The sequence below is a fragment of the Mytilus californianus genome, unplaced genomic scaffold (genome assembly GCF_021869535.1).
Source record: "Mytilus californianus isolate M0D057914Y unplaced genomic scaffold, xbMytCali1.0.p SCAF_2, whole genome shotgun sequence".
NCBI classification, from domain to species: domain Eukaryota; kingdom Metazoa; phylum Mollusca; class Bivalvia; order Mytilida; family Mytilidae; genus Mytilus; species Mytilus californianus.
The window spans coordinates 6,329,982-6,354,770 of record NW_026262668.1 but is presented as its reverse complement, the minus strand read 5'-3'; the positions used below and the strand labels follow the sequence as shown (position 1 = coordinate 6,354,770).

The window sequence follows — 24,789 nt, the reverse complement described above, 5'->3', positions numbered from 1 at the left end:
AAAAGGGGCCAAAAATAAGCATTTTTCTAGTTTCCAGACAATTACTTGTGTTCAAGTGTATGGATCTCTCTGAAATTGTACTGCAAGGTACCATACCACAAAGGGAAGGCTGGGATTGAGTTTGGGGGTGATGAATCATAAGGGGGTTCAAAAAATTTGGGGGGGGGGATTTTTTTTTTTTTTTTCCTTTTTTTTTTCTTTTAAAATTTTCCATTTTAAGTTGGTTATTTCTCTGTTTTATATTTATAACAGTATTGCGCAATAGCAAGAAATCTTCAATTGCTCAGTATTGTGCAATAGCAAGAAATATCCAATAGCACAACATTGCGCAATAGCAAGAAATTGTAAATTGTACAGTATTGCGCAATTGCAAGAAATATTCAATTGCACAGTATTGTGCAAAAGAAGATACTTCGTATAAGTTGTTTATTTCTTGACCAATTTCAATGGGGTTTTATTCTTGAATTCTTGGGGTTCTTAAATATGCTGATTCTAACCGTGTATTAAGTTTTTGGATTTTGGGCCCCGTTTTTAAATTGGTCCACATTGAGGTCCAAAGGGTCCAAAATTAAACTTTGTTTGATTTCATCAAAAATTGAATTATTGGGGTTCTTTGATATGACGAATCTAACTGTGTATTTAAATTCTTAATTTTTGGTTCCGTTTTCAAGTTGGTCTACATTAAGGTCAAAAGGGTCCAAAATTAAACTTAGTTTGATTTTAAAAAAAATTGAATTCTTAGGGTTCTTTGATATGCTGAATCTAAACATGTATTTAGATTTTTGATTATGGGCCCAGTTTTCAAGTTGGTCCAAATCGGGGTCCAAAATTAAACTTTGTTTGATTTCATCAAAAATTGAATATATGGGGTTCTTTGATATGCTGAATCTAACCATGTATTTAGATTTTGGATATTGAACCATAATAGGTGAATGTCCAATTTAAAATTTTTAAGTTCTTAGACCACATTCATTCTGTCAGAAACCTATGCTGTGTCAAATATTTAATCACAATCCAAATTCAGAGCTGTATCAAGCTTGAATGTTGTGTCCATACTTGCCCCAACTGTTCAGGGTTCGACCTCTGCGGTCGTATCAAGCTTCGCCTGCGGAGCATTTTATTTTAATGTTGAAAACCCTATGTCTATGTTTGAAACTGTCAAACTCAGGGTAAACATCCTTATTAATTACTGAATACTTTTCCTGTTGATAACAGACAGTGCTCTCTTATCTAATAAAAAAATGAGCTAACGTTTAATCCCGCTGCAAATGTTTGCACCTGTCCTAAGTCAGGAATCTGATTACAGTAGTTGTCGTCTGTTTATGTAGTTCATACGTGTTGCTCATTTCTAGTTTTTATATAGATTAGACCGTTGGTTTTTCCCTTTGAATGGTTTTACACTAGTAATTTTTTGGGGCCCTTTATAGCTTGCTGTTCGGTGTAAGCCAATGCTCCGTGTTGAAGGCCGTACCTTGACCTATAATGGTTTACTTTTATAAATTGTAACTTGGATGGAGAGTTGCCTCATTGGCACTCATACCACATCTTCCTATATCTATTCACAAGAATAAAAGTAGATCAACCCTGGAAGTGAAAAGAGAAATTTTGTTTACTTGATTTTAATGAACATTAGGAATTGCTTAGACATGATTATTTGGTCTGTAAAATGGTAATACATTTTAATTTTGTATCTGTTAAACAATATATATCCACTTTTCTATTCAGTTTATTTATTATTATCAACTCCTTCATCTGTAAACCTCATCCTTAGCTTTTCTTCATAGAAGGAAAGTCTGAAAAATATAAAAAAATATATTCAACATTTTTTGTTATATGGGTATTTCATTATAAAGTATTTTTTTCCCATCGGTACCATTTTTTGTAAATTAATTGCTTCTTAACCATTTATTCTACTATTATGGGATGTTTCGCGACCTTGACAACCCATGATGGCCTCGCACAGTCAGCCATTAATTCTAATTGCCAATGAAATACAATAATTCCATTGATCAGGACATGTATTACATCTGCCTTTTCTAAGATCAAGAATTTAATAATCAATGAACCAATTGTTTGTAAACAGTTCATATTGCAATTGGTATCCACAATTGTACAATGTTTATTACAGCATCAAACCGTACATGTTTTAACCAATTTTTGTATAAATCAATACTCTTGCAGGTGGTCAATTATATTTTCATTTTATCAAGAGCTATTTTAAAAACTGAGAGGTGTTGAAAGCTAATCTGATAACTCGTGCGTCACCAGCCAATTACAACTAAGGAATAAATTGTGTTTTCCAAGACTAAATTATTTATCAGTACACATCCAATAGATTTAGTGTAAAGTTGTTATAAACAGTCTGTATAAAGCATGACCTTGTACAATGCAAAAATATACAGGATGGAGGACCATAAGTTTCCATAACTGTATAGTCTATAGAAGTACCTAATTTGGCTGGAGAACACATTTATTCCGTAGTGCATTTTTTTCAGACAATAAATGCAAATTTAAAAAATTACACCTGCTCTTTCTGTATAATATTTTTACTGTGTGGTGTACTACTTTTGGGACAAATTGTATCAAAATTATAGAAAATTCAGCAGCTCTTAATAAAAAAAAAATGGACAATTTTATGTTAAGGGGGTCTTGAATTCTTTTTCACAGTTTCAGACATATTCATTTCTTAACATTTTTTAACTGGACCAAATTACTTCTTTACTTTTGTATTCAGCATGTTCATGACCCAAATTTTTAACTGTGTTATTTCATCCCCCTACATGCGATTTGAGGCATAAAACATTAAGAGATAAATTGAGAAGGGATATGAAAAAATGTGTAAGTAATATACTGTCCACAATAGGAACTATATTTGTAGACAACACAAATCAAAGTACAATAACTTGACATGGGTCTTCTTTAAACTTATGGGCTATATAAAAAACATTACCCTGTGAATAGAATGTGATATCCTGTTTGTAATAAGGTTTCTATAAGTTGTTTACTAGTATTTGGAGATGCAATGCTCATCATACCAAACAAAGTGAGCGAGATTCTTGCCCTTGGATTCCTGATTTTGCCTGAAAAACAACTTCAAACCCAGTTTATGTCACCCTATATTTTCATGCTTAACAATTTTGACAATGTCTCTATAAAAATATTGCTAAAAATAATGCTTTCAAAAAGAAGTTTTTTACCCTGAATATTCAGTTAGGTCACCCTATTGAAATTTGCATATTTTGTTGAATCCCAGAATTGTCAAGGCACTCATCTGAATAAAAATATACATTTTTTGTTTGTTTTGAATAGATTTAATTCCTCCTTGAAGAATAATGATTTGATAACAGTAGTGAGAAAAATTACATATCTTTTCTAAATAGTTGATCAAAAGACACTGGAAGAAAGAGAAGCAATATCTGATTTCTGTTTTAAACATTTTAATGACTGAAAAAATCTAAATAAGTAATGTTTATAACTTCTTTGTAAATCAAAGGTTCTTTCATCTTTCCCCTGACACTGGCATGACCTCAGATTGAAACCAATATTTGACATCAATGATTTGAGGTTAATTGTTGTTTATCATGTTTTGTCAATGTGATTAATTATTACAAGCTGTATGTCATGTTTGAAAGACAATAACATATTTTTAAATATACTTGCATAAGAATTAAAAAAAAATCCTGAAATATTTAGCATATTGAAACTTGTATGAAGAGTTAACTTTTAGGGAGCATGTTATAATCAAGACAACTCACTTTGTCATAGAGAGGACATATTCTGTAAACTGTAGTGGGCCCTTGATAAAACTTGTACCCCTTTAATAGGTTTAAAGGGATGAAACTACAGAGCATACTAAAGCACATAGTGCTAGTTGATAAATTGGGTAAAGACTTTTGAATAATATTTTTTTTTGTGAACTTTTCAAAACAAAAACAATCCTGTACTATCCTGATACTGGTGTATATTGTGGTTTAACTAAAAATTAAAGTTTTATAGCTGGACCCCCTGTGTCCCCCTCTCTCTTGTTACTGTTGTAGTTTGTGGTTTAACTCAAGTTTGCCCCCCCCCCCCCCCCCTGTTACTGTTTAACTCAAGTTTAAAGTTTTACAGCTGTACCCCCTGTTACTGTTTAACTCAAGTTTAAAGATTTACAGCTGTACCCCCTGTTACTGTTTAACTCAAGTTTAAAGATTTACAGCTGTACCCCCTGTTACTGTTTAACTCAAAGATTAATGTTTTACAGCTGTACCTCCTGTTACTGTTTAACTCAAGTTTAAAGATTTACAGCTGTACCTCCTGTTACTGTTTAACTCAAGTTTAAAGATTTACAGCTGTACCCCCTGTTACTGTTTAACTCAAGTTTAAAGATTTACAGCTGTACCCCCTGTTACTGTTTAACTCAAAGATTAATGTTTTACAGCTGTACCTCCTGTTACTGTTTAACTCAAGTTTAAAGATTTACAGCTGTACCCCCTGTTACTGTTTTCAAGTTTAAAGATTTACAGCTGTACCCCCTGTTACTGTTTTCAAGTTTAAAGATTTACAGCTGTACCCCCTGTTACTGTTTTCAAGTTTAAAGATTTACAGCTGTACCCCCTGTTACTGTTTAACTCAAGTTTAAAGATTTACAGCTGTACCCCCTGTTACTGTTTAACTCAAAGATTAATGTTTTACAGCTGTACCTCCTGTTACTGTTTAACTCAAGTTTAAAGATTTACAGCTGTACCCCCTGTTACTGTTTAACTCAAGTTTAAAGATTTACAGCTGTACCCCCTGTTACTGTTTAACTCAAGTTTAAAGATTTACAGCTGTACCCCCTGTTACTGTTTTCAAGTTTAAAGATTTACAGCTGTACCCCCTGTTACTGTTTTCAAGTTTAAAGATTTACAGCTGTACCCCCTGTTACTGTTTTCAAGTTTAAAGATTTACAGCTGTACCCCCTGTTACTGTTTAAGTCAAGTTTAAAGATTTACAGCTGTACCCCCTGTTACTGTTTAACTCAAAGTTTAAAGTTTTACAGCTGTACCCCCTTGGCCATATTACTCTTGTAGTTTGTGATTTAAGTCAAGATTAAAGTCTTACAGCTGGAGACAATGACACGATGTCTGTTTAGGAGTGGTTGTTACTTGTGCACTTAACACAATTTTTTACCCTGATATAAACATACTAAGAATCACTTTATTTTCCTTAGCAGAAGGTCATTTATGTCTATACTAGAATATTTTGTATAAAAGAAAAGAAGGTTTAGAAGTGACACAGGCTGTTTATCAATAAATTTAATGTAATCTTTAAGTGGAATTGCACCACATTTTACTCCACATTTGTCATAATTAGGGCCCTGCCGAATGGCGGATGCCCTATAGGGATCAGTCTGTCCGTCCTTCCGTCTGTCCGTCTGTCTGTCTCACGGTCCGTCCGTCCGTTCGTAACAAATTGTGTCCGCTCTATATCTAGAGAACCGTTATGATTTCAAAGTTTATACTTGACATGTATATAAACCAACACCAGAGGGTGTGTAATAATTTATGTACAACTTCCTAGGTCAAAGGTCAAGGTCAAAAACTTTGGTTTCAGTTGACAACCCCATGTCCAATGATAAAGATACAAATTTTTTACCACACATTATTCACAGCGGGGCCCACAGAGATGGCTCCCATCTCAATGATATCTAGTTAATCTAAATATTTAATATTGGATTGTAACTTGGATGTATGGTCACATATAATGAGAGGCAGATCAGTAATAATATTGAGGCGCTATGTCCAAGGTCAAGGTCTAGTAATAAATAGACTGAAATTAGTACAAAAAAGGGGTTTCCAGATGGTAACTCCAGAACCTTAAATAGGATTGTAGCCTTACTTGGATATCTTTCACATATAATATGTCAAAGATCCTCATTCTTTTTTGGACAACTTTCCCCATGGTCAAGGTCAGTAATTACTAATAATAGATGGAAATCAGTGCAGAAAAAAAGGTGTTTCTAGATTATAACTCCAGAACATTACATCCTATTGCAGCGTTACTAGGAGATGTGGTCACCTATACGATGAGAGAAAGATACTTATTGATCTTTAGGTCACTACATCTAAGGTCAAGGTTATAGGTACTTAAAATAGACCAACATTAGTGTTAGAAAGGAGTTTCTTAAGAACTCAAGTAGTTTAAATTAAATTCCAACCAAACTTAAAAGATATGGTCAAATATAATGAATAGAAGATCATTCTACTTTTTATGATAATTGTGTCCAAGGTCAAGGTCATATGAATTAATAGAAATAGACTGAAATAAGTGCTGAAAAAAGGTTTCTAGATAATAAATCTTGAACCTAACATGGGATTTCAATGAGACATGCATAAAGGGTCACATGTATTGAGAGGATATTCATTATTGATTTTGAGATCATTGCTTACAGGTTCATGGTTAAAGCTACTAAAAATGAACTGAAATTGGTGCAGAAAGATGATATCTTGATAATTACCATTGATCCTAACACAGTAATGGAATTTGTAACCAAACTTTCTATATATATTCATATATTTAGACAATTAGAGGAGATCTCTATTGCTTTGAGGTCAATTTGTCAAGGTCATAGTTGTGTTTTCTTTTGGGGTCAGGGGGGTTAGACCAAATATATGCAGTCATGCAGTAATATGTCAGATTCAGATTGCTGAATTGGATTTTGCTGCAAACATTGCAGTGAGGACTTTCAACTGTTTCATATTTATTTTATAGTTATTATTTAAAGTAGAGTTTTCCTAAAGGTGATGATTTAGGTATCTGTTCAGGCAAGTTCTATGTTAATAAGGTATGGTAAGCTGGCAGTGTTGGATTATGTTTTCAGCATTCAATCAGTCAAATGTAATCCATGAAAGTAATAAAATAAAGTAAAACTAAATGCTGAATAATAGCACTGGAATTTAGATTGAGAGAGAAGAAATGTTTAACTGACCTTGTGAATAGGTTTATAACATTGACATCTGGACCTGTTACACCGAATCTTAGCTGCATCCTTGTATGGGATCACTGCCCACCGACCTGCAAACCGGCATACAATCGATGTTGGTGCCATATACCATTTTTTAACAGTTTTTAGAAAATCAACCTTCAATTCTCCACTGCTGTAAGGTTGAAAAACTAACCACAGAAACAAAATGGAGAAATATTTCATCTTAATCTGTGGAAGTACAAAGCTGTTACTGAGAAGTCTTTTTGATGAGGAATCCTTATATCTAACCAATCAGGTTTTATGGGACTTTTATGGATACTGAAATGAGCTACAAATTATTTCATTGTTGCCAAACATAGACTTATGTAGGAAATTCCAATATGCAATTATAGCATCAGAATAATGTCTATTCTGTAGTTATTAATCTGAGGTAATATCTCTACAAACATGTCCCCCTTTAGTTATTACTGAATAATTCAGTCATTAGTTATTGTCTCATCATCAGCACCCTAATATGTTACATATATGTCTGTATATAATGTGGTCTTGACATTTTATCCTATTAGACTTCTTCCTTTTACTTTATCTAATTTATCAGACATTTACACTATTGTTTCAGAAAAAGGGTGAAGGTTTGGTATCATTAAAACGTTTAAACCAGCTGCAATTGTTTGCACCTGTCTTAAGTCAGGAATCAGATGTTCAGTAGTTGTCGTTTGTTGATGTGGTTCATAAGTATTTCTCGTTTCTCGTTTTTTATATAGATTAGACTGTTGGTTTTCCCGTTTGAATGGTTTTACACTAGTAATTTTTGGGGCCCTTTATAGCTTGCTGTTCGGTGTGAGCCAAGACTCCGTGTTGAAGACTATACTTTGACCTATAATGGTTTACTTTTATAAATTTTGACTTGGATGGAGAGTTGTCTCATTGGCACTCATACCACATCTTCTTATATCTATTTAAGGTCTTTTTAGACCTGATGCTGTCAAAGTGATGTTATAGTGATAAATAGTGACAAAAATAAAATGCAGTGCATCTCTTAATAGATAAATATAATGGATAATCTTTTCTTCCTAACTCCTAATATCTTGCATAACCTTACATGTATTAAGAGTGTTACAGTCTGGTCTTACCAGGGTAAACCTTATACAAACATTCTGACATATAATATTAAATCATAACCTTGCCTGTATAAAGATTGACACAGTCTGATCTTACCAGGGTAAACCTTATACAAACATTCTGACATATAATATTAAATCATAACATTGCCTGTATAAAGATTGACACAGTCTGATCTTACCAGGGGAAACCTTATACAAACATTCTGACATATAATATTAAATCATAACCTTGCCTGTATAAAGAGGGACACAGTCTGGTCTTACCAGGGGAAACCTTATACAAATATTCTGACATATAATATTAAATCATAACGTTGCCTGTATAAAGAGTGACACAGTCTGGCCTTACCAGGCGAAACCTTATACAAACATTCTGACATATAATATTAAATCATAACGTTGCCTGTATAAAGAGTGACACAGTCTGGCCTTACCAGGCGAAACCTTATACAAACATTCTGACATATAATATTAAATCATAACGTTGCCTGTATAAAGAGTGACACAGTCTGGCCTTACCAGGCGAAACCTTATACAAACATTCTGACATATAATATTAAATCATAACCTTGCCTGTATAAAGATTGACACAGTCTGATCTTACCAGGGGAAACCTTATACAAACATTCTGACATATAATATTAAATCATAACGTTGCCTGTATAAAGAGTGACACAGTCTGGTCTTACCAGGGGAAACCTTATACAAACATTCTGACATATAATATTAAATCATAACCTTGCTTGTATAAAGAGTGTTACAGTCTGGTCTTACCAGGGGAAACCTTATACAAACATTCTGACATATAATATTAAATCATAACCTTGCCTGTATAAAGAGTGACACAGTCTGGTCTTACCAGGGGAAACCTTATACAAACATTCTGACATATAATATTAAATCATAACGTTGCCTGTATAAAGATTGACACAGTCTGGTCTTACCAGAGGAAACCTTATACAAACATTCTGACATATAATATTAAATCATAACGTTGTATGTATAAAGATTGACACAGTCTGGTCTTACCAGGGGAAACCTTATACAAACATTCTGACATATAATATTAAATCATAACCTTGCCTGTATAAAGAGTGACACAGTCCGATATTACCAGGGGAAACCTTATATAAATATTCTGACATATGATATTAAATCATAACGTTGCCTGTATAAAGAGTGACACAGTGGTCTTACCAGGGGAAACCTTATATAAACATTTTGACATATAATATTAAATCATAACGTTGCCTGTATAAAGAGTGACACAGTGGTCTTACCAGGGGAAACCTTATACAAACATTCTGACATATAATATTAAATCATAACCTTGCCTGTATAAAGAGGGACACAGTCTGGTCTTACCAGGGGAAACCTTATATAAATATTCTGACATATGATATTAAATCATAACGTTGCCTGTATAAAGATTGACACAGTCCGGTCTTACCAGGGGAAACCTTGTACAAACATTTTGACATATAATATTAAATCATAACGTTGCCTGTATAAAGAGTGACACAGTCTGGTCTTACCAGGGGAAACCTTGTACAAACATTCTGACATATAATATTAAATCATAACCTTGCCTGTATAAAGATTGACACAGTCTGGTCTTACCATGGGAAACCTTATACAAACATTCTGACATATAATATTAAATCATAACCTTGCCTGTATAAAGAGTGACACAGTCTGGTCTTACCAGGGGAAACCTTATACAAACATTCTGACATATAATATTAAATCATAACCTTGCCTGTATAAAGATTGACACAGTCTGATCTTACCAGGGGAAACCTTATACAAACATTCTGACATATAATATTAAATCATAACCTTGCCTATATAAAGAGTGACACAGTCTGGTCTTACCAGGGGAAACCTTGTACAAACATTCTGACATATAATATTAAATCATAACCTTGCCTGTATAAAGAGTGACACAGTCTGGTCTTACCAGGGGAAACCTTGTACAAACATTCTGACATATAATATTAAATCATAACCTTGCCTGTATAAAGATTGACACAGTCTGATCTTACCAGGGGAAACCTTATATAAATATTCTGACATATAATATTAAATCATAACCTTGTGTATAAAGAGTGTTACAGTCTGGTCTTACCAGGGGAAACCTTATACAAACATTCTGACATATAATATTAAATCATAATGTTGCCTGTATAAAGATTGACACAGTCTGGTCTTACCAGGGGAAACCTTATATAAATATTCTGACATATAATATTAAATCATAACCTTGTGTATAAAGAGTGTTACAGTCTGGTCTTACCAGGGGAAACCTTATACAAACATTCTGACATATAATATTAAATCATAACGTTGCCTGTATAAAGATTGACACAGTCTGGTCTTACCAGGGGAAACCTTGTACAAACATTCTGACATATAATATTATATCATAACCTTGTATGTATAAAGATTGACACAGTCTGATCTTACCAGGGGAAACCTTATACAAACATTCTGACATATAATATTAAATCATAACCTTGCCTGTATAAAGAGTGACACAGTCTGATCTTACCAGGGGAAACCTTATACAAACATTCTGACATATAATATTAAATCATAACGTTGCCTGTATAAAGATTGACACAGTCTGATCTTACCAGGGGAAACCTTATACAAACATTCTGACATATAATATTTAATCTTAACCTTGTATGTATAAAGAGTGACACAGTCTGATCTTACCAGGGGAAACCTTATACAAACATTCTGACATATAATATTAAATCATAACGTTGCCTGTATAAAGAGTGACACAGTCTGATCTTACCAGGGGAAACCTTATACAAACATTCTGACATATAATATTAAATCATAACGTTGCCTGTATAAAGAGTGACACAGTCTGATCTTACCAGGGGAAACCTTATACAAACATTCTGACATATAATATTAAATCATAACGTTGCCTGTATAAAGAGTGACACAGTCTGATCTTACCAGGGGAAACCTTATACAAACATTCTGACATATAATATTAAATCATAACGTTGCCTGTATAAAGAGTGACACAGTCTGATCTTACCAGGGGAAACCTTATACAAACATTCTGACATATAATATTAAATCATAACCTTGCCTGTATAAAGATTGACACAGTCTGATCTTACCAGGGGAAACCTTATACAAACATTCTGACATATAATATTAAATCATAACCTTGCCTGTATAAAGATTGACACAGTCTGATCTTACCAGGGGAAACCTTATACAAACATTCTGACGTATAATATTAAATCATAACGTTGCCTGTATAAAGAGTGACACAGTCTGATCTTACCAGGGGAAACCTTATACAAACATTCTGACATATAATATTAAATCATAACGTTGCCTGTATAAAGAGTGACACAGTCTGGTCTTACCAGGGGAAACCTTATATAAATATTCTGACATATAATATTAAATCATAACCTTGTATGTATAAAGAGTGTTACAGTCTGGTCTTACCAGGGGAAACCTTATACAAACATTCTGACATATAATATTAAATCATAACGTTGCCTGTATAAAGAGTGACACAGTCTGATCTTACCAGGGGAAACCTTATACAAACATTCTGACATATAATATTAAATCATAACCTTGTATGTATAAAGAGGGACACAGTCTGATCTTACCAGGGGAAACCTTATACAAACATTCTGACATATAATATTAAATCATAACGTTGCCTGTATAAAGAGTGACACAGTCTGATCTTACCAAGGGAAACCTTATACAAACATTCTGACATATAATATTAAATCATAGCCTTGCCTGTATAAAGATTGACACAGTCTGGTCTTACCATGGGAAACCTTATACAAACATTCTGACATATAATATTAAATCATAACGTTGCCTGTATAAAGAGTGACACAGTCTGATCTTACCAGGGGAAACCTTATACAAACATTCTGACATATAATATTAAATCATAACGTTGCCTGTATAAAGAGTGACACAGTCTGATCTTACCAGGGGAAACCTTATACAAACATTCTGACATATAATATTAAATCATAACCTTGTATGTATAAAGAGTGACACAGTCTGATCTTACCAGGGGAAACCTTGTACAAACATTCTGACATATAATATTAAATCATAACGTTGCCTGTATAAAGAGTGTTACAGTCTGATCTTACCAGGGGAAACCTTATACAAACATTCTGACGTATAATATTAAATCATAACCTTGCCTGTATAAAGATTGACACAGTCTGGTCTTACCAGGGGAAACCTTATACAAACATTCTGACATATAATATTAAATCATAACGTTGCCTGTATAAAGAGTGACACAGTCTGATCTTACCAGGGGAAACCTTATACAAACATTCTGACATATAATATTAAATCATAACCTTGCCTGTATAAAGAGTGACACAGTCTGATCTTACCAGGGGAAACCTTATACAAACATTCTGACATATAATATTAAATCATAACGTTGCCTGTATAAAGAGTGACACAGTCTGATCTTACCAGGGGAAACCTTATACAAACATTCTGACATATAATATTAAATCATAACGTTGCCTGTATAAAGAGGGACACAGTCTGGTCTTACCAGGGGAAACCTTATACAAACATTCTGACATATAATATTAAATCATAACCTTGTATGTATAAAGATTGACACAGTCTGGTCTTACCATGGGAAACCTTATACAAACATTCTGACATATAATATTAAATCATAACGTTGCCTGTATAAAGATTGACACAGTCTGATCTTACCAGGGGAAACCTTATACAAACATTCTGACATATAATATTAAATCATAACGTTGCCTGTATAAAGAGTGACACAGTCTGATCTTACCAGGGGAAACCTTATACAAACATTCTGACATATAATATTAAATCATAACATTGCCTGTATAAAGAGTGACACAGTCTGATCTTACCAGGGGAAACCTTATACAAACATTCTGACATATAATATTAAATCATAACGTTGCCTGTATAAAGAGTGACACAGTCTGATCTTACCAGGGGAAACCTTATACAAACATTCTGACATATAATATTTAATCTTAACCTTGTATGTATAAAGATTGACACAGTCTGATCTTACCAGGGGAAACCTTATACAAACATTCTGACATATAATATTAAATGTAAATCAAATGTCAAACACATTTCAAATATGAGTATTGAGGATAAAATTTCAATTTAAACTCATTGATTTGTTTACGTGAGAGAGGGCAAATATGATCATAAGCCCATTGTGATGAATTGTTGGAGATTATTTCTGGAATCCACACATAGATGCTTTTTAGCATTTTGAAATTATTGAAGAACTTCTGAAACAGAAACTTTTTTTGAAGATTTCATATTGTTTAGAGTAGTTAGTGTGATATAAAGTGTTTTGTAGTCTCATAATAGATGAAATTTATGAAGGTTTTTGTTTATATTCTATATTCAATACCTCTTCCGTAATATCATATATGGGGCTCGTTTTGTATTGTCTTACATGCCGATACATAAGTGAAAAAGTAACCAATAAAATATCCTTTTTATATTAATTGCTTTTCTCATATTGCTTCCTTTTACATAAGGATATTTTACAATATCTTGCACACAACTTTCTAGAGATAATAAGAAGTCACCTTTCTATTATACACCATAAAGTGGTTGATGGGTTCATTATCTCCTGTCACTTCACATGTGGGTGGGAATTTAAATTCTTATTTTATTAAAAAGTCACCTGTGTCAAGAAAATTTAAGATGTTTACATGAGGAAGTATTGATATACTCTTACATTATAAAATACATGGTGTTGCGATTTTGACATATTCTTAATACAATTTATTAGAAGAGCACCATTTTCAAATGATGAGATTTAGGAAGAAATCTAGAAAGAGTAGCGATAAGGTTTGGTTTTATATGTATATTTTTTTGTGTTATATTGACTAGATAGGAAGTAATTGTGCAGATGGTTTTGACACCTGTGACCTTTTGAAATCAATGAATAAAGGCACAAATTTTATACTAAACTCTTGATTAGAAAGGCAATCTGTATTGAAAATTAATCATCTTCTAGCCTGATACAACTATATCATATATCAGTACAAATATTACAAAAGCTGGATCTTATATTTATTATAATGCATTTTTGAAATGCCATCTTCTGCACAGTTTTTGTTTTTTTAATAAAAAAGGAAATCAAATAACTTCTGGTTTTGTAAACTCTTTGAAATGAATTACCCATATTGAAAGTTGATTAATAGGGTGGTTTACAGGTCTGTTACAGATCTTTACAGTCTATGCTGATTATGATTAAGGTTAACGATCGCGACTCCTCTCTGATACCATGCACAAATAGAAAAATTTTTATTATTTGAAATACAGGGTGAAACCTTTCCATAAAAGGGACTGAAACAAAGCATACATTTTTATATCGGCCAGTTTTATTCTATCCAGGGTAAAACACTTACTCATACATTCTTATCACATATTATCATACTTTTCTCTGATACTAAATACGAGTTTCAGTAAAGCAGATGGGTAGTTTCCCAGAGTCTAGATGAAAATTGCAAAATACATTGCCAAAAGTTTTACTTTATAAACATTTAAAGATTAAAGGTTATGTTATTGTCCTTTAGGTCACAAGTCTTATTTTAAGATATTTACTGTAGAGATAAACCAACTAATGGTGACAATTGTATTATAGCGACCTATCTATTTACCTGAATCTACAAGTTTAACTGTGTGACCATTTATATCCAAAGTAATTGCATTTTTTCAGGATATTTGATGTTTAATTAGTATTGAGGGATATCAAACAAAAGTCACAACCTTCTGGCAGTACAAATCATTAACAATAAAATAAAATGTGCATCACATATAGGTAATACTATTGTACAGGTAGATGCAGGCCAGATGTTGAATGAATCATGTTTTTGTCATGTGACTTTTATAAAAAATAAAGAACAACAATTAAGTTGCAGTCTTACTTCTTGGACAATTTTTGGATGATAAGTATTATAAAGTTTGTTGAACCATTTCTTTGACTGGAAAGAGTAAATGATATAGATGAATAAGTATATTGACGATATTTGACATTTATTTATTCTGAGTAGGATATATAAGTATTGATCATTCTGTAAGTATACATTCCTTATATTAGGAGTTAAAACACGTTTCAAAGAGAGCTGTATCATGTTATAAATTGGTGATTTTTCCATTGAGAAGTTTCTTGTGGATGGATTTGGAAATTGATTTCAAATGAGAAGGAGGCTTTACGTTGAAATGTTATAGAATAGAACTATCAGATTAAAAAACATAAAGATTTCAAAGGAGAGTTAAGCAACAGTATTAATGGAAAGTTGATATCATTTAAACTATGACGAATCATCCAAAGAGGTAGAATATTTTATATTTCATTGATAGTATTTCATACAATCATTAGTGTTGTCAATTTTGATCAAATTGTATAATATATGGTTGATTGATTGATTGTTGTTGTTTAACACCACTTTCAGCACTGTTTGCCATATCATGGCCAGAAATGAACAAGAAATATGACATTATAATCAAGTTTTGACCAATGAACAAATGAGATCAAATGAACCATACTTTAATTATATGAAAATCAACAGGTCGGGAAAAGTATGAATTTGCTGTTTAGAGAAATATATATATTGACATAGATAACTATTTTATGTCACATATGTTACAGAGTTAACATATAGAAATCACTTTGAGTTCCCTTTTTGTCATGTTGTCTGTAATACTTTTGTGTATAATCTGCCTCTCCCTTTAGACAACTTGACAGAAACCAATCAAACCTGTACATACTGTTGTACATGAAGTGAGGTTTTAGACCTCCTATTTTGACATTGATCACATAGACTTTTTGGGTTCCCATAGCCAGATATGTTTTCAAATGGCTACAGAGAGGGCCATCAGTGGTTTTGTATATGTAATCGAGGAAGCATTTGTATCTAACCCATAACCAAAAAAATCAAAGTTGGACGGGCAGAGAAGTTACGCTTGCTTAGAATTGACCTAGCTAAAATAATAATAAAGCCCTAAAAGCACTTTTTATCAATACTACAGAAGTATTTAATTGAATAATTAGAGCCGTCAGAAGTCAGAATCAATACTGAGTATTTAGTTCTTTTATACTTGTAAAGGTGCAGACATAATAACAAGGATTCCGAATAAATAATGTAATAGAGGATAAATGAATTTTCTCTAGAAAAGAGAGATTTCTGTAGACCATATTGGTTAATCTTAAACCTATAATTATATTGGCAAAAGTGCCACATATATAAATGTTTATTTGCCAATTAAAGGTTTTCTTCTGGACATATTCTGTTGTTTATGGCTGTGTTGACAATGCTGGGTCATAATGATATTTCCTGTAATGAGATAGGGAAAATCTTCAAAAAGTTAAACTAAAGTAACTCCTAATGACAAAGACTTTTTGAATTTTTTCATAAAACTGGACTGCTGGTAAAAGTTGGTTTGTAATACATGTATAAGAAATACTTAACTATCATTTGTATACAATTCAGACAATATCGATTAATGTTTGACAAAGCATATTGAATATTAGATTTGTTTTTTCCCATTAATAGAAAAGTATTTTAAAAAGATACATGATAATAAGTTAATTATGATTTTATGATATAAAAAAGGAGATGTGGTATGATTGCCAATGAGGCAACTACTCATCTGAGTCCTAAAGGCGAGGGTGCAGATAACTAGGTCCTGTAAAATCTAAAAAATATTATGTATGGTGAGGTCTTTGACCAATGTAGTTTCTGTTCTTGTATATGATCCTTCATCAGAGGTTCATTTAATGTATTCAATGTGTAATACCCCATTTCATCTGAAGTTATCTTGTATATCCAGGCATTATTTAGTAATACCCCATTTCATCTGAAGTTATCTTGTATATCCAGGCATTATTTAGTAATACCCCATTTCATCTAAAGTTATCTAGTATATCCAGGCATTATTTAGTAATACCCCATTTCATCTGAAGTTATCTAGTATATCCAGGCATTATTTAGTAATACCCCATTTCATCTGAAGTTATCTAGTATATCCAGGCATTATTTAGTAATACCCCATTTCATCTAAAGTTATCTAGTATATCCAGGCATTATTTAGTAATACCCCATTTCATCTGAAGTTATCTAGTATATCCAGGCATTATTTAGTAATACCCCATTTCATCTGAAGTTATCTTGTATATCCAGGCATTATTTAGTAATACCCCATTTCATCTGAAGTTATCTAGTATATCCAGGCATTATTTAGTAATACCCCATTTCATCTGAAGTTATCTTGTATATCCAGGCATTATTTAGTAATACCCCATTTCATCTGAAGTTATCTAGTATATCCAGGCATTATTTAGTAATACCCCATTTCATCTGAAGTTATCTAGTATATCCAGGCATTATTTAGTAATACCCCATTTCATCTGAAGTTATCTAGTATATCCAGGCATTATTTAGTAATACCCCATTTCATCTGAAGTTATCTAGTATATCCAGGCATTATTTAGTAATACCCCATTTCATCTGAAGTTATCTAGTATATCCAGGCATTATTTAGTAATACCCCATTTCATCTGAAGTTATCTAGTATATCCAGGCATTATTTAGTAATACCCCATTTTATCTAAAGTTATCTAGTATATCCAGGCATTATTTAGTAATACCCCATTTCATCTGAAGTTATCTAGTATATCCAGGCATTATTTAGTAATACCTCATTTCATCTGAAGTTATCTAGTATATCCAGGCATTATTTAGTAATACCCCATTTCATCTGAAGTTATCTAGTATATCCAGGCATTATTTAGTAATACCCCATTTCATCTGAAGTTATCTAGTATATCCAGGCATTATTTAGTAATACCCCATTTCATCTAAAGTTATCTAGTATATCCAGGCATTATTTAGTATCCTTTAGAGTGTTATCCTGTTTTATCCAGAAAGTTTTTATCGTAAAGTTTTCACTGTTTATCCCATGTGACATGTCATCCAGAATGGTTTTTGTGACATTTCAATGCTAATCCCATGTCATCTATGATGTAAGTACCATTATGAGTGTGTTTTCCTGTATTTATTTAGTTGTTATTTCCATATTATCCAGCATCAGTTTCACTGGTTATTTCCATATTATCCAGCATCAGTTTCACTGGTTATTTCCATATTATCCAGCATCAGTTTCACTGGGTTGCTCTATATGCTGATGTATTATAGGATAACAGTAAACTGGTTTATCTGATTCATTAAACTATAGTGCTAAACTATAAGACAATCCGTGTTTCCTCATAGGTTTTTAGATGGTTTTGTGATGTTATGTACAATGTAAATCTTAAATTTTCTAGTAACTAAGTAATAGTTATGTTATTGATTATTTCAGTCTGATGATGGAATGTTTGATGTGGTCAGTGTACACAGCCAAACACAAATAGATAGACAGAAAGCTGGAATGAGTTTACAAGGTCTCAACTCTACCAGACAAAAGATCCCTGATGATATAACAACACCCCAGGACCCTGAGGAGGAGTCTGGTATGTATTTACATAGACAAAGGCTGTTAGTTTACATTGCAAGGAATAAGACTAACATTTTCAAACTAGGGGCCCAACCAGCCACAATGTGAAAATTAACATAAGCACTATGGGCATTTTAATAAAAAATTTAGGGGCCCAACTCAAATTTTAGTAGCATTGGCGACTGGGCCCCTGCTAATCTTTTTCCCTGCAGTGTCTGAAGTCTTATAGACAACAGATCCCACAAAAACACTACTAAATTCCTGGTAGGTATATACTTAGACAAAAATCACTTGTTAGTAAGGGGAGCTTGCAATTGTAGCTCTAATTTCTGCTTGTAGATGGAGATGAGCCACCACTAAGTGGATCAGGTGTTCTGAATAATAAGATATTGTAGCTTTAACTTCTAATTGTAGATGGAAATGAGCCACTACTAAGTGGATCCATTGTTGTGAGTAAGGAGAACTTGATATTGTAGCTTTAACTTCTAATTGTAGATTGAGTTGAGCCATTTCTAAGTTAATCAGGTGTTATGAGCAAGGGGATATTGTAGGACTAACTTCTAATTGTAGATGGAGTTGAGCCATTTCTAAGTTAATCAGGTGTTATGAGCAAGGGGATATTGTAGGACTAACTTCTAATTGTAGATGGAGATGAGCCATTTCTAACTTAACATGTGTTTTGAGTAAAGGGATATTGTAGGACTAACTTCTAATTGTAGATTGAGCTGAGCCATTTCTAACTTAACAGGTGTTATGAGCAAGGGGATATTGTAGAACTAACTTCTAATTGTAGATTGAGTTGAGCCATTTCTAAGTTAATCAGGTGTTATGAGCAAGGGGATATTGTAGGACTAACTTCTAATTGTAGATGGAAATGAGCCACTACTAAGTGGATCCATTGTTGTGAGTAAGGAGAACTTGATATTGTAGCTTTAACTTCTAATTGTAGATTGAGTTGAGCCATTTCTAAGTTAATCAGGTGTTATGAGCAAGGGGATATTGTAGGACTAACTTCTAATTGTAGATGGAGTTGAGCCATTTCTAACTAAACAGGTGTTATGAGTAGGGGATATTGTAGGACTAACTTCTAATTGTAGATGGAGATGAGCCATTTCTAACTTAACATGTGTTTTGAGTAAAGGGATATTGTAGGACTAACTTCTAATTGTAGATTGAGCTGAGCCATTTCTAACTTAACAGGTGTTATGAGCAAGGGGATATTGTAGGACTAACTTCTAATTGTAGATTGAGCTGAGCCATTTCTAACTTAACAGGTGTTATGAGCAAGGGGATATTGTAGGACTAACTTCTAATTGTAGATTGAGCTGAGCCATTTCTAAGTTAACAGGTGTTATGAGCAAGGGGATATTGTAGGACTAACTTCTAATTGTAGATGGAGTTCAGCCATTTCTAACTTAACATGTGTTTTGAGTAAAGGGATATTGTAGGACTAACTTCTAATTGTAGATTGAGCTGAGCCATTTCTAACTTAACAGGTGTTATGAGCAAGGGGATATTGTAGGACTAACTTCTAATTGTAGATTGAGCTGAGCCATTTCTAAGTTAACAGGTGTTATGAGCAAGGGGATATTGTAGGACTAACTTCTAATTGTAGATGGAGTTCAGCCATTTCTAACTTAACATGTGTTTTGAGTAAAGGGATATTGTAGGACTAACTTCTAATTGTAGATTGAAATGAGCCACTACTAAGTTGATCCATTGTTGTGAGTAAGGAGAACTTGATATTGTAGGACTAACTTCTAATTGTAGATTGAGTTCAGCCATTTCTAACTTAACAGGTGTTATGAGTAAGGGGATATTGTAGGACTAACTTCTAATTGTAGATGGAGATGAGCCACTACTAAGTGGATATGGTTTTGTAAGCAAAGAGATCACAGATGAAGATCTGTTGCAAGCGTGGCATGAAGTTCTGAAGAAGTGGCATCAAAATTTATCACAGAAACCTAAACAAGTTCCACATTTAGTCAAGAAAGGCATTCCAGAAGCACTCCGTGGGGAAGTGTGGCAACTTCTGGCTGGTTGTCATGACAACTCAGATCTCTTGGAGGCTTACAGAGTATTGATAACTAAGGTGAGATTTCAGTTGCTTGTGCTAAAAATATTCCATGAATTTTTCATGTATTGTACTATTCTTTATATTTGTGCAGAAAATGCACTTTACCAAAATATTTGTATGTCCCTCCATGGCCTCCAAAGATAGAAGGGAACATTATGTTTTCTGGTCTATGTGTCCATTCATGAGTCCATCTGTCCTGTATCAGGTTAAAGTTTTAGTTTAAGATAGTTTACCATAAAGTTGAGCTTTCATCAACCAAGACTGAACATAAAACTTAGTATGCTGGTTCATTATGATTTTTAAGGATTCTTCGAATGAAGATATATATGAATTATTTTTAAGGATTCCCCAAATGAAGATATATTTGAATTATTTTTAAGGATTCCCCAAATGAAGACGTGATACAAAGAGATATAAACAGAACATTCCCAGCACATGATTTCTTTAAAGAAACTGGAGGACTGGGTCAAGATTCTTTATATAGAATAAGTAAGGTGAGTATTATACTGTCTCTCTGTAGGTCCAACAAGAAGCAAACATTTCTGATGAGTCTGTTCAGACTTTTCAGATAACATTTTTAAATAAAAAAGATATTTATAAATTATCTATGGTTTTAAAAAATGAGAGGGGATTTCTCTGCTACAATATCACCAAAGGGCAAAAGCTGAGAAATTTCCTCAAAAAAATGAATGATGAGTTTTTTGAATAAATTATATGGAATAAAAAGAATTTCAAAATAATTTACCACCAGCGAATATGCACATACATGTGAATCTCCCAACGGGAGTACAATAATCCCGTTTTCAGGGGTCTCCTCCCAACCTCCTTTTGAAGAGAAAAAAATCCTGTGTATGAAATATTTCATGAAAGAAAAATTTCAGCCCAACATATCTGGTGTAACTGACATTAGTCATTACCTGAAGTTATATTTTACCTGTAAATCAATTAACATGCATAATTATATGGCTTCACTTGTCAGCTTGGGTGTCAAACATACTGGTAATCAACGATTTTTACCACAGGCTAACTGCCGTTGTGTAATAAAAACTTTGTAATTGAAATGATTTTTGGGTTACTTCCCTTGATGTATCCTGTTTTAAGTTATTTTCCTTTAAATAATGTAAATTTTTAAAATGATATAAATAAAATATTAATTGAACAAATAATCATAAAAGAATGGTAATTAAATGATTTTAAATGTCTTAGGACGAATAAAAAAATAATAATTTGAAAATTATATTTGTGGGTTCTTTACTTCCTTTCAAGGCTTAAATTGAAATTTATATAATAATTATGACCCATCATTTCATTCTAAATGTGTTGCTTAACTTGCAAAAAAAGATCTATTTGCAGATTGTTAAACAAATGTTCTGATAGCTGTGATTGTACCAAAAAAGATATAAAACAAAAAATTTAAAGAACATACTAAAAAAAAAGAATGTTAGCTTGAACATGTTGAATACAGATAGAGAAAATTTATAAGTACAAGGGTACTATAAACATAATACATTCGGATGGAAAATTGAAGAAAAAACACTTTAAATGACAATTTCTACAGCACACGGTTACATTTCGACAAAATTTATGTTGATTAAAAACCTCCTGATCTGAGTCCTAATCTCCGGACCAAAATTTCCCAATCTCCTGATCTGAGTTTCACAGTCCATCACATGTATGTATGCATAACCTATGATAAAACCAGAAGGGTTACAAATGATTTACCACCACTTTTTTTGCAATACCAATGATACATCCAGAGGGGTTACGAACAATTTACCACCTGTGTAAATGCATAACCTATGATCAAGCCAGGAGGTTTACTAATTAAGAAAAGTTGAAAACGTTAGAAGCAATCTACCTCAAGTAGGGGGAGATCATTTATTCATTATTAGTTGTTTGAACAGAAGAAAAGCAATAGCCTGAATGAATGATAAAAACAATCACTTACACTAAAAAACTATATGTTCAGATATTAGTTACATGATATTGTATTGATAACATGAGATGTTGTATTGATAACATGAGATGTTGTATTGATAACATGTTATGTTGTATTGATAACATGATTTGTTGCAGGCATATTCAGTGTATGATGAAGAAATAGGATATGTTCAAGGCATTTCATTTGTAGCTGCTTCCTTACTGCTTCATGTAAGTAAATTATGATATCTAGTTAGGAAATACAATTTAGAAAGTATAACTAAGATTAATGTGAATAATTTATATGTATTACAGACCTATATTTACAAAACCCTTTTAAGCTCATTTGAAAAGGTATGTGATAATACATGAGAAAAAATCAAAGGAAATAACTAAAATAACCTAAACATTCCATTAAGAGCTAAACTTTTCCTTGTGTCATGGAAATTTTTATATGAAATTGCAACTTTTACATATGATTTCCACATATTTTCGAATAATAAAAAAAAAACAAGACCAGTTTATTGCCTCTAATAAAACTTCTACAAATACAAAGTAGAGTTGTTTCCCTCTAATAAGGCCATACATCAGATGGTTAATAACAACAGGGGTGCACACTGATGAGGGACTGAATATAAAAGAAAACTAATACAGAGAAGTGGCCTCTTCTGAGGGGACTTTAAACATCAGAAGGGTTTTCTGTTTAAATATTTGTGATTATGTTTGTCTAGATAATTATACTAGACAGTAAATTAACACATAACAAACAAAACACAATATGAACAGTTATAATCCTCTTCTGATTTTTGGTGATGGAAAATAGTGTACACAAGTAAAGTATCTAGAAAAATGCTCAATAAATCTAGCATGTCACAAGATTGTTCAAAGGGACACTCCATATGAAAGCAAAACTTGACCTCATTCCACATTTTATTATACTTTTAGATGCCAGAAGAGCAGGCTTTCTCAGTGTTGATAAAGATTTGCTTTGATTATAAAGTTAGAGAGCTGTTTAAACCAGGGTTTGAAGATCTACATCTAAAGTTTTATCAGCTCGAAAGACTGATGGAGGTAAACTTGGTATACAGCTCGCATAAATACTATAGTAGTCACATCATTATCAGTCTTTAAAGTTTTAAAAATTTTACAATAGGTCATCTTGTTGCTGGGACATAGTATTTTCTGGAACAGCCCTAATTTGTAATGTGATTTGCCAAAAAGAAGTGATTTTGTATTCATAGTAATATCACAACAATTTCTATGTGAAAGGACAAGGTACGATAAGGCCCGTTTTTGGCCCCCTATTTTCTCATTTTTCAAATTCTGTTTTGGAAAGCTACTTATTATGTTAAAATATTCCCTGAGGTTTGAAGTTTGTTTGGATGAACTTCAAAACCACTAATTTTAGCAACTGGGTGAGGTGAGGGGGTAAACTTTCTGTTATTATTCAAATATTGTAATTATTATTCACTTTGCAGGTGTTCCGTACAACTAATTTTTAGTTTTTTAGTGCCTGCGCCAACGTGACCCAGGATTTTTTTTATTCCAATGTCATGAGAACTGTTTTTGCTGTCTAAATCGCCATAATTTTCTCCGGGTCACGTAGGCGCACGCTATTAAATCTTAAGAAACAATGGCCAAAAATCGTACTTTTTCCTTTTGGCGTTTTTGATGCCCTTTTAACCTCCTCACCTCACCCATATTCTGAAATTAATGGTTTTGAAGTTCATCCAAACAAACTTCAAACCTAAGGGAATATTTTAACGTGATAAGTAGCTTTCAAAAACAAAATTTAAAAAATGAGAAAATAGGGGGGCCAAAAACGGGCCTTATCGTACCTTGTCCTTTGTAGTATTTATACCTGATTAAATAAAAACGTTAAAATCATAGCGCCAATTTTAGCCCATTGTGAACCTACTCTCTTGCAGTATCCATAAACGGTTTCAATTCCTCAATATATTATCAAATTTATTAAGCAGTTTCATTATTTTTATGGTGCACTACTTAAAAAATATTACAGGTTTGCTAGAGAAAGAATAAACATGATGAACATAAGTATGATAAAAGATAAGAAAGAAAAATAACAGTGCTTTAAATGTTCTTCATTTTGAAAGTTAAAGTAGTGGCTAAGTAATAGTAAAATACATATATCAAAACAAGATCACAACATC

The 24,789-nt window shown here is 32.7% G+C and overlaps 1 protein-coding gene and 1 long non-coding RNA gene across 6 annotated transcripts in view; one reads left to right on the top strand and one right to left on the bottom strand.

Moving 5' to 3' along the window:
* The window catches only part of LOC127729168 (rab GTPase-activating protein 1-like), a 73,272-nt gene that overhangs the window by 26,875 nt on the left and 21,608 nt on the right, over window positions 1–24,789 (top strand). For all 5 annotated transcript variants that reach the window (XM_052236852.1, XM_052236849.1, XM_052236850.1 and 2 more), the window contains 5 exons: window positions 18,487–18,637; window positions 20,466–20,713; window positions 21,079–21,192; window positions 22,775–22,849; window positions 23,564–23,689. In XM_052236852.1, coding sequence (XP_052092812.1) covers window positions 18,487–18,637; window positions 20,466–20,713; window positions 21,079–21,192; window positions 22,775–22,849; window positions 23,564–23,689 — 714 coding nt within the window. The remainder of the gene's footprint in view (window positions 1–18,486; window positions 18,638–20,465; window positions 20,714–21,078; window positions 21,193–22,774; window positions 22,850–23,563; window positions 23,690–24,789) is intronic.
* LOC127729169 (uncharacterized) lies at window positions 1,600–7,301 on the bottom strand. The gene is made up of 2 exons (XR_007994537.1): window positions 6,950–7,301; window positions 1,600–1,793 (listed from the first exon to the last, which is right to left on the bottom strand). It is a non-coding gene; the product is annotated as an uncharacterized LOC127729169 (long non-coding RNA).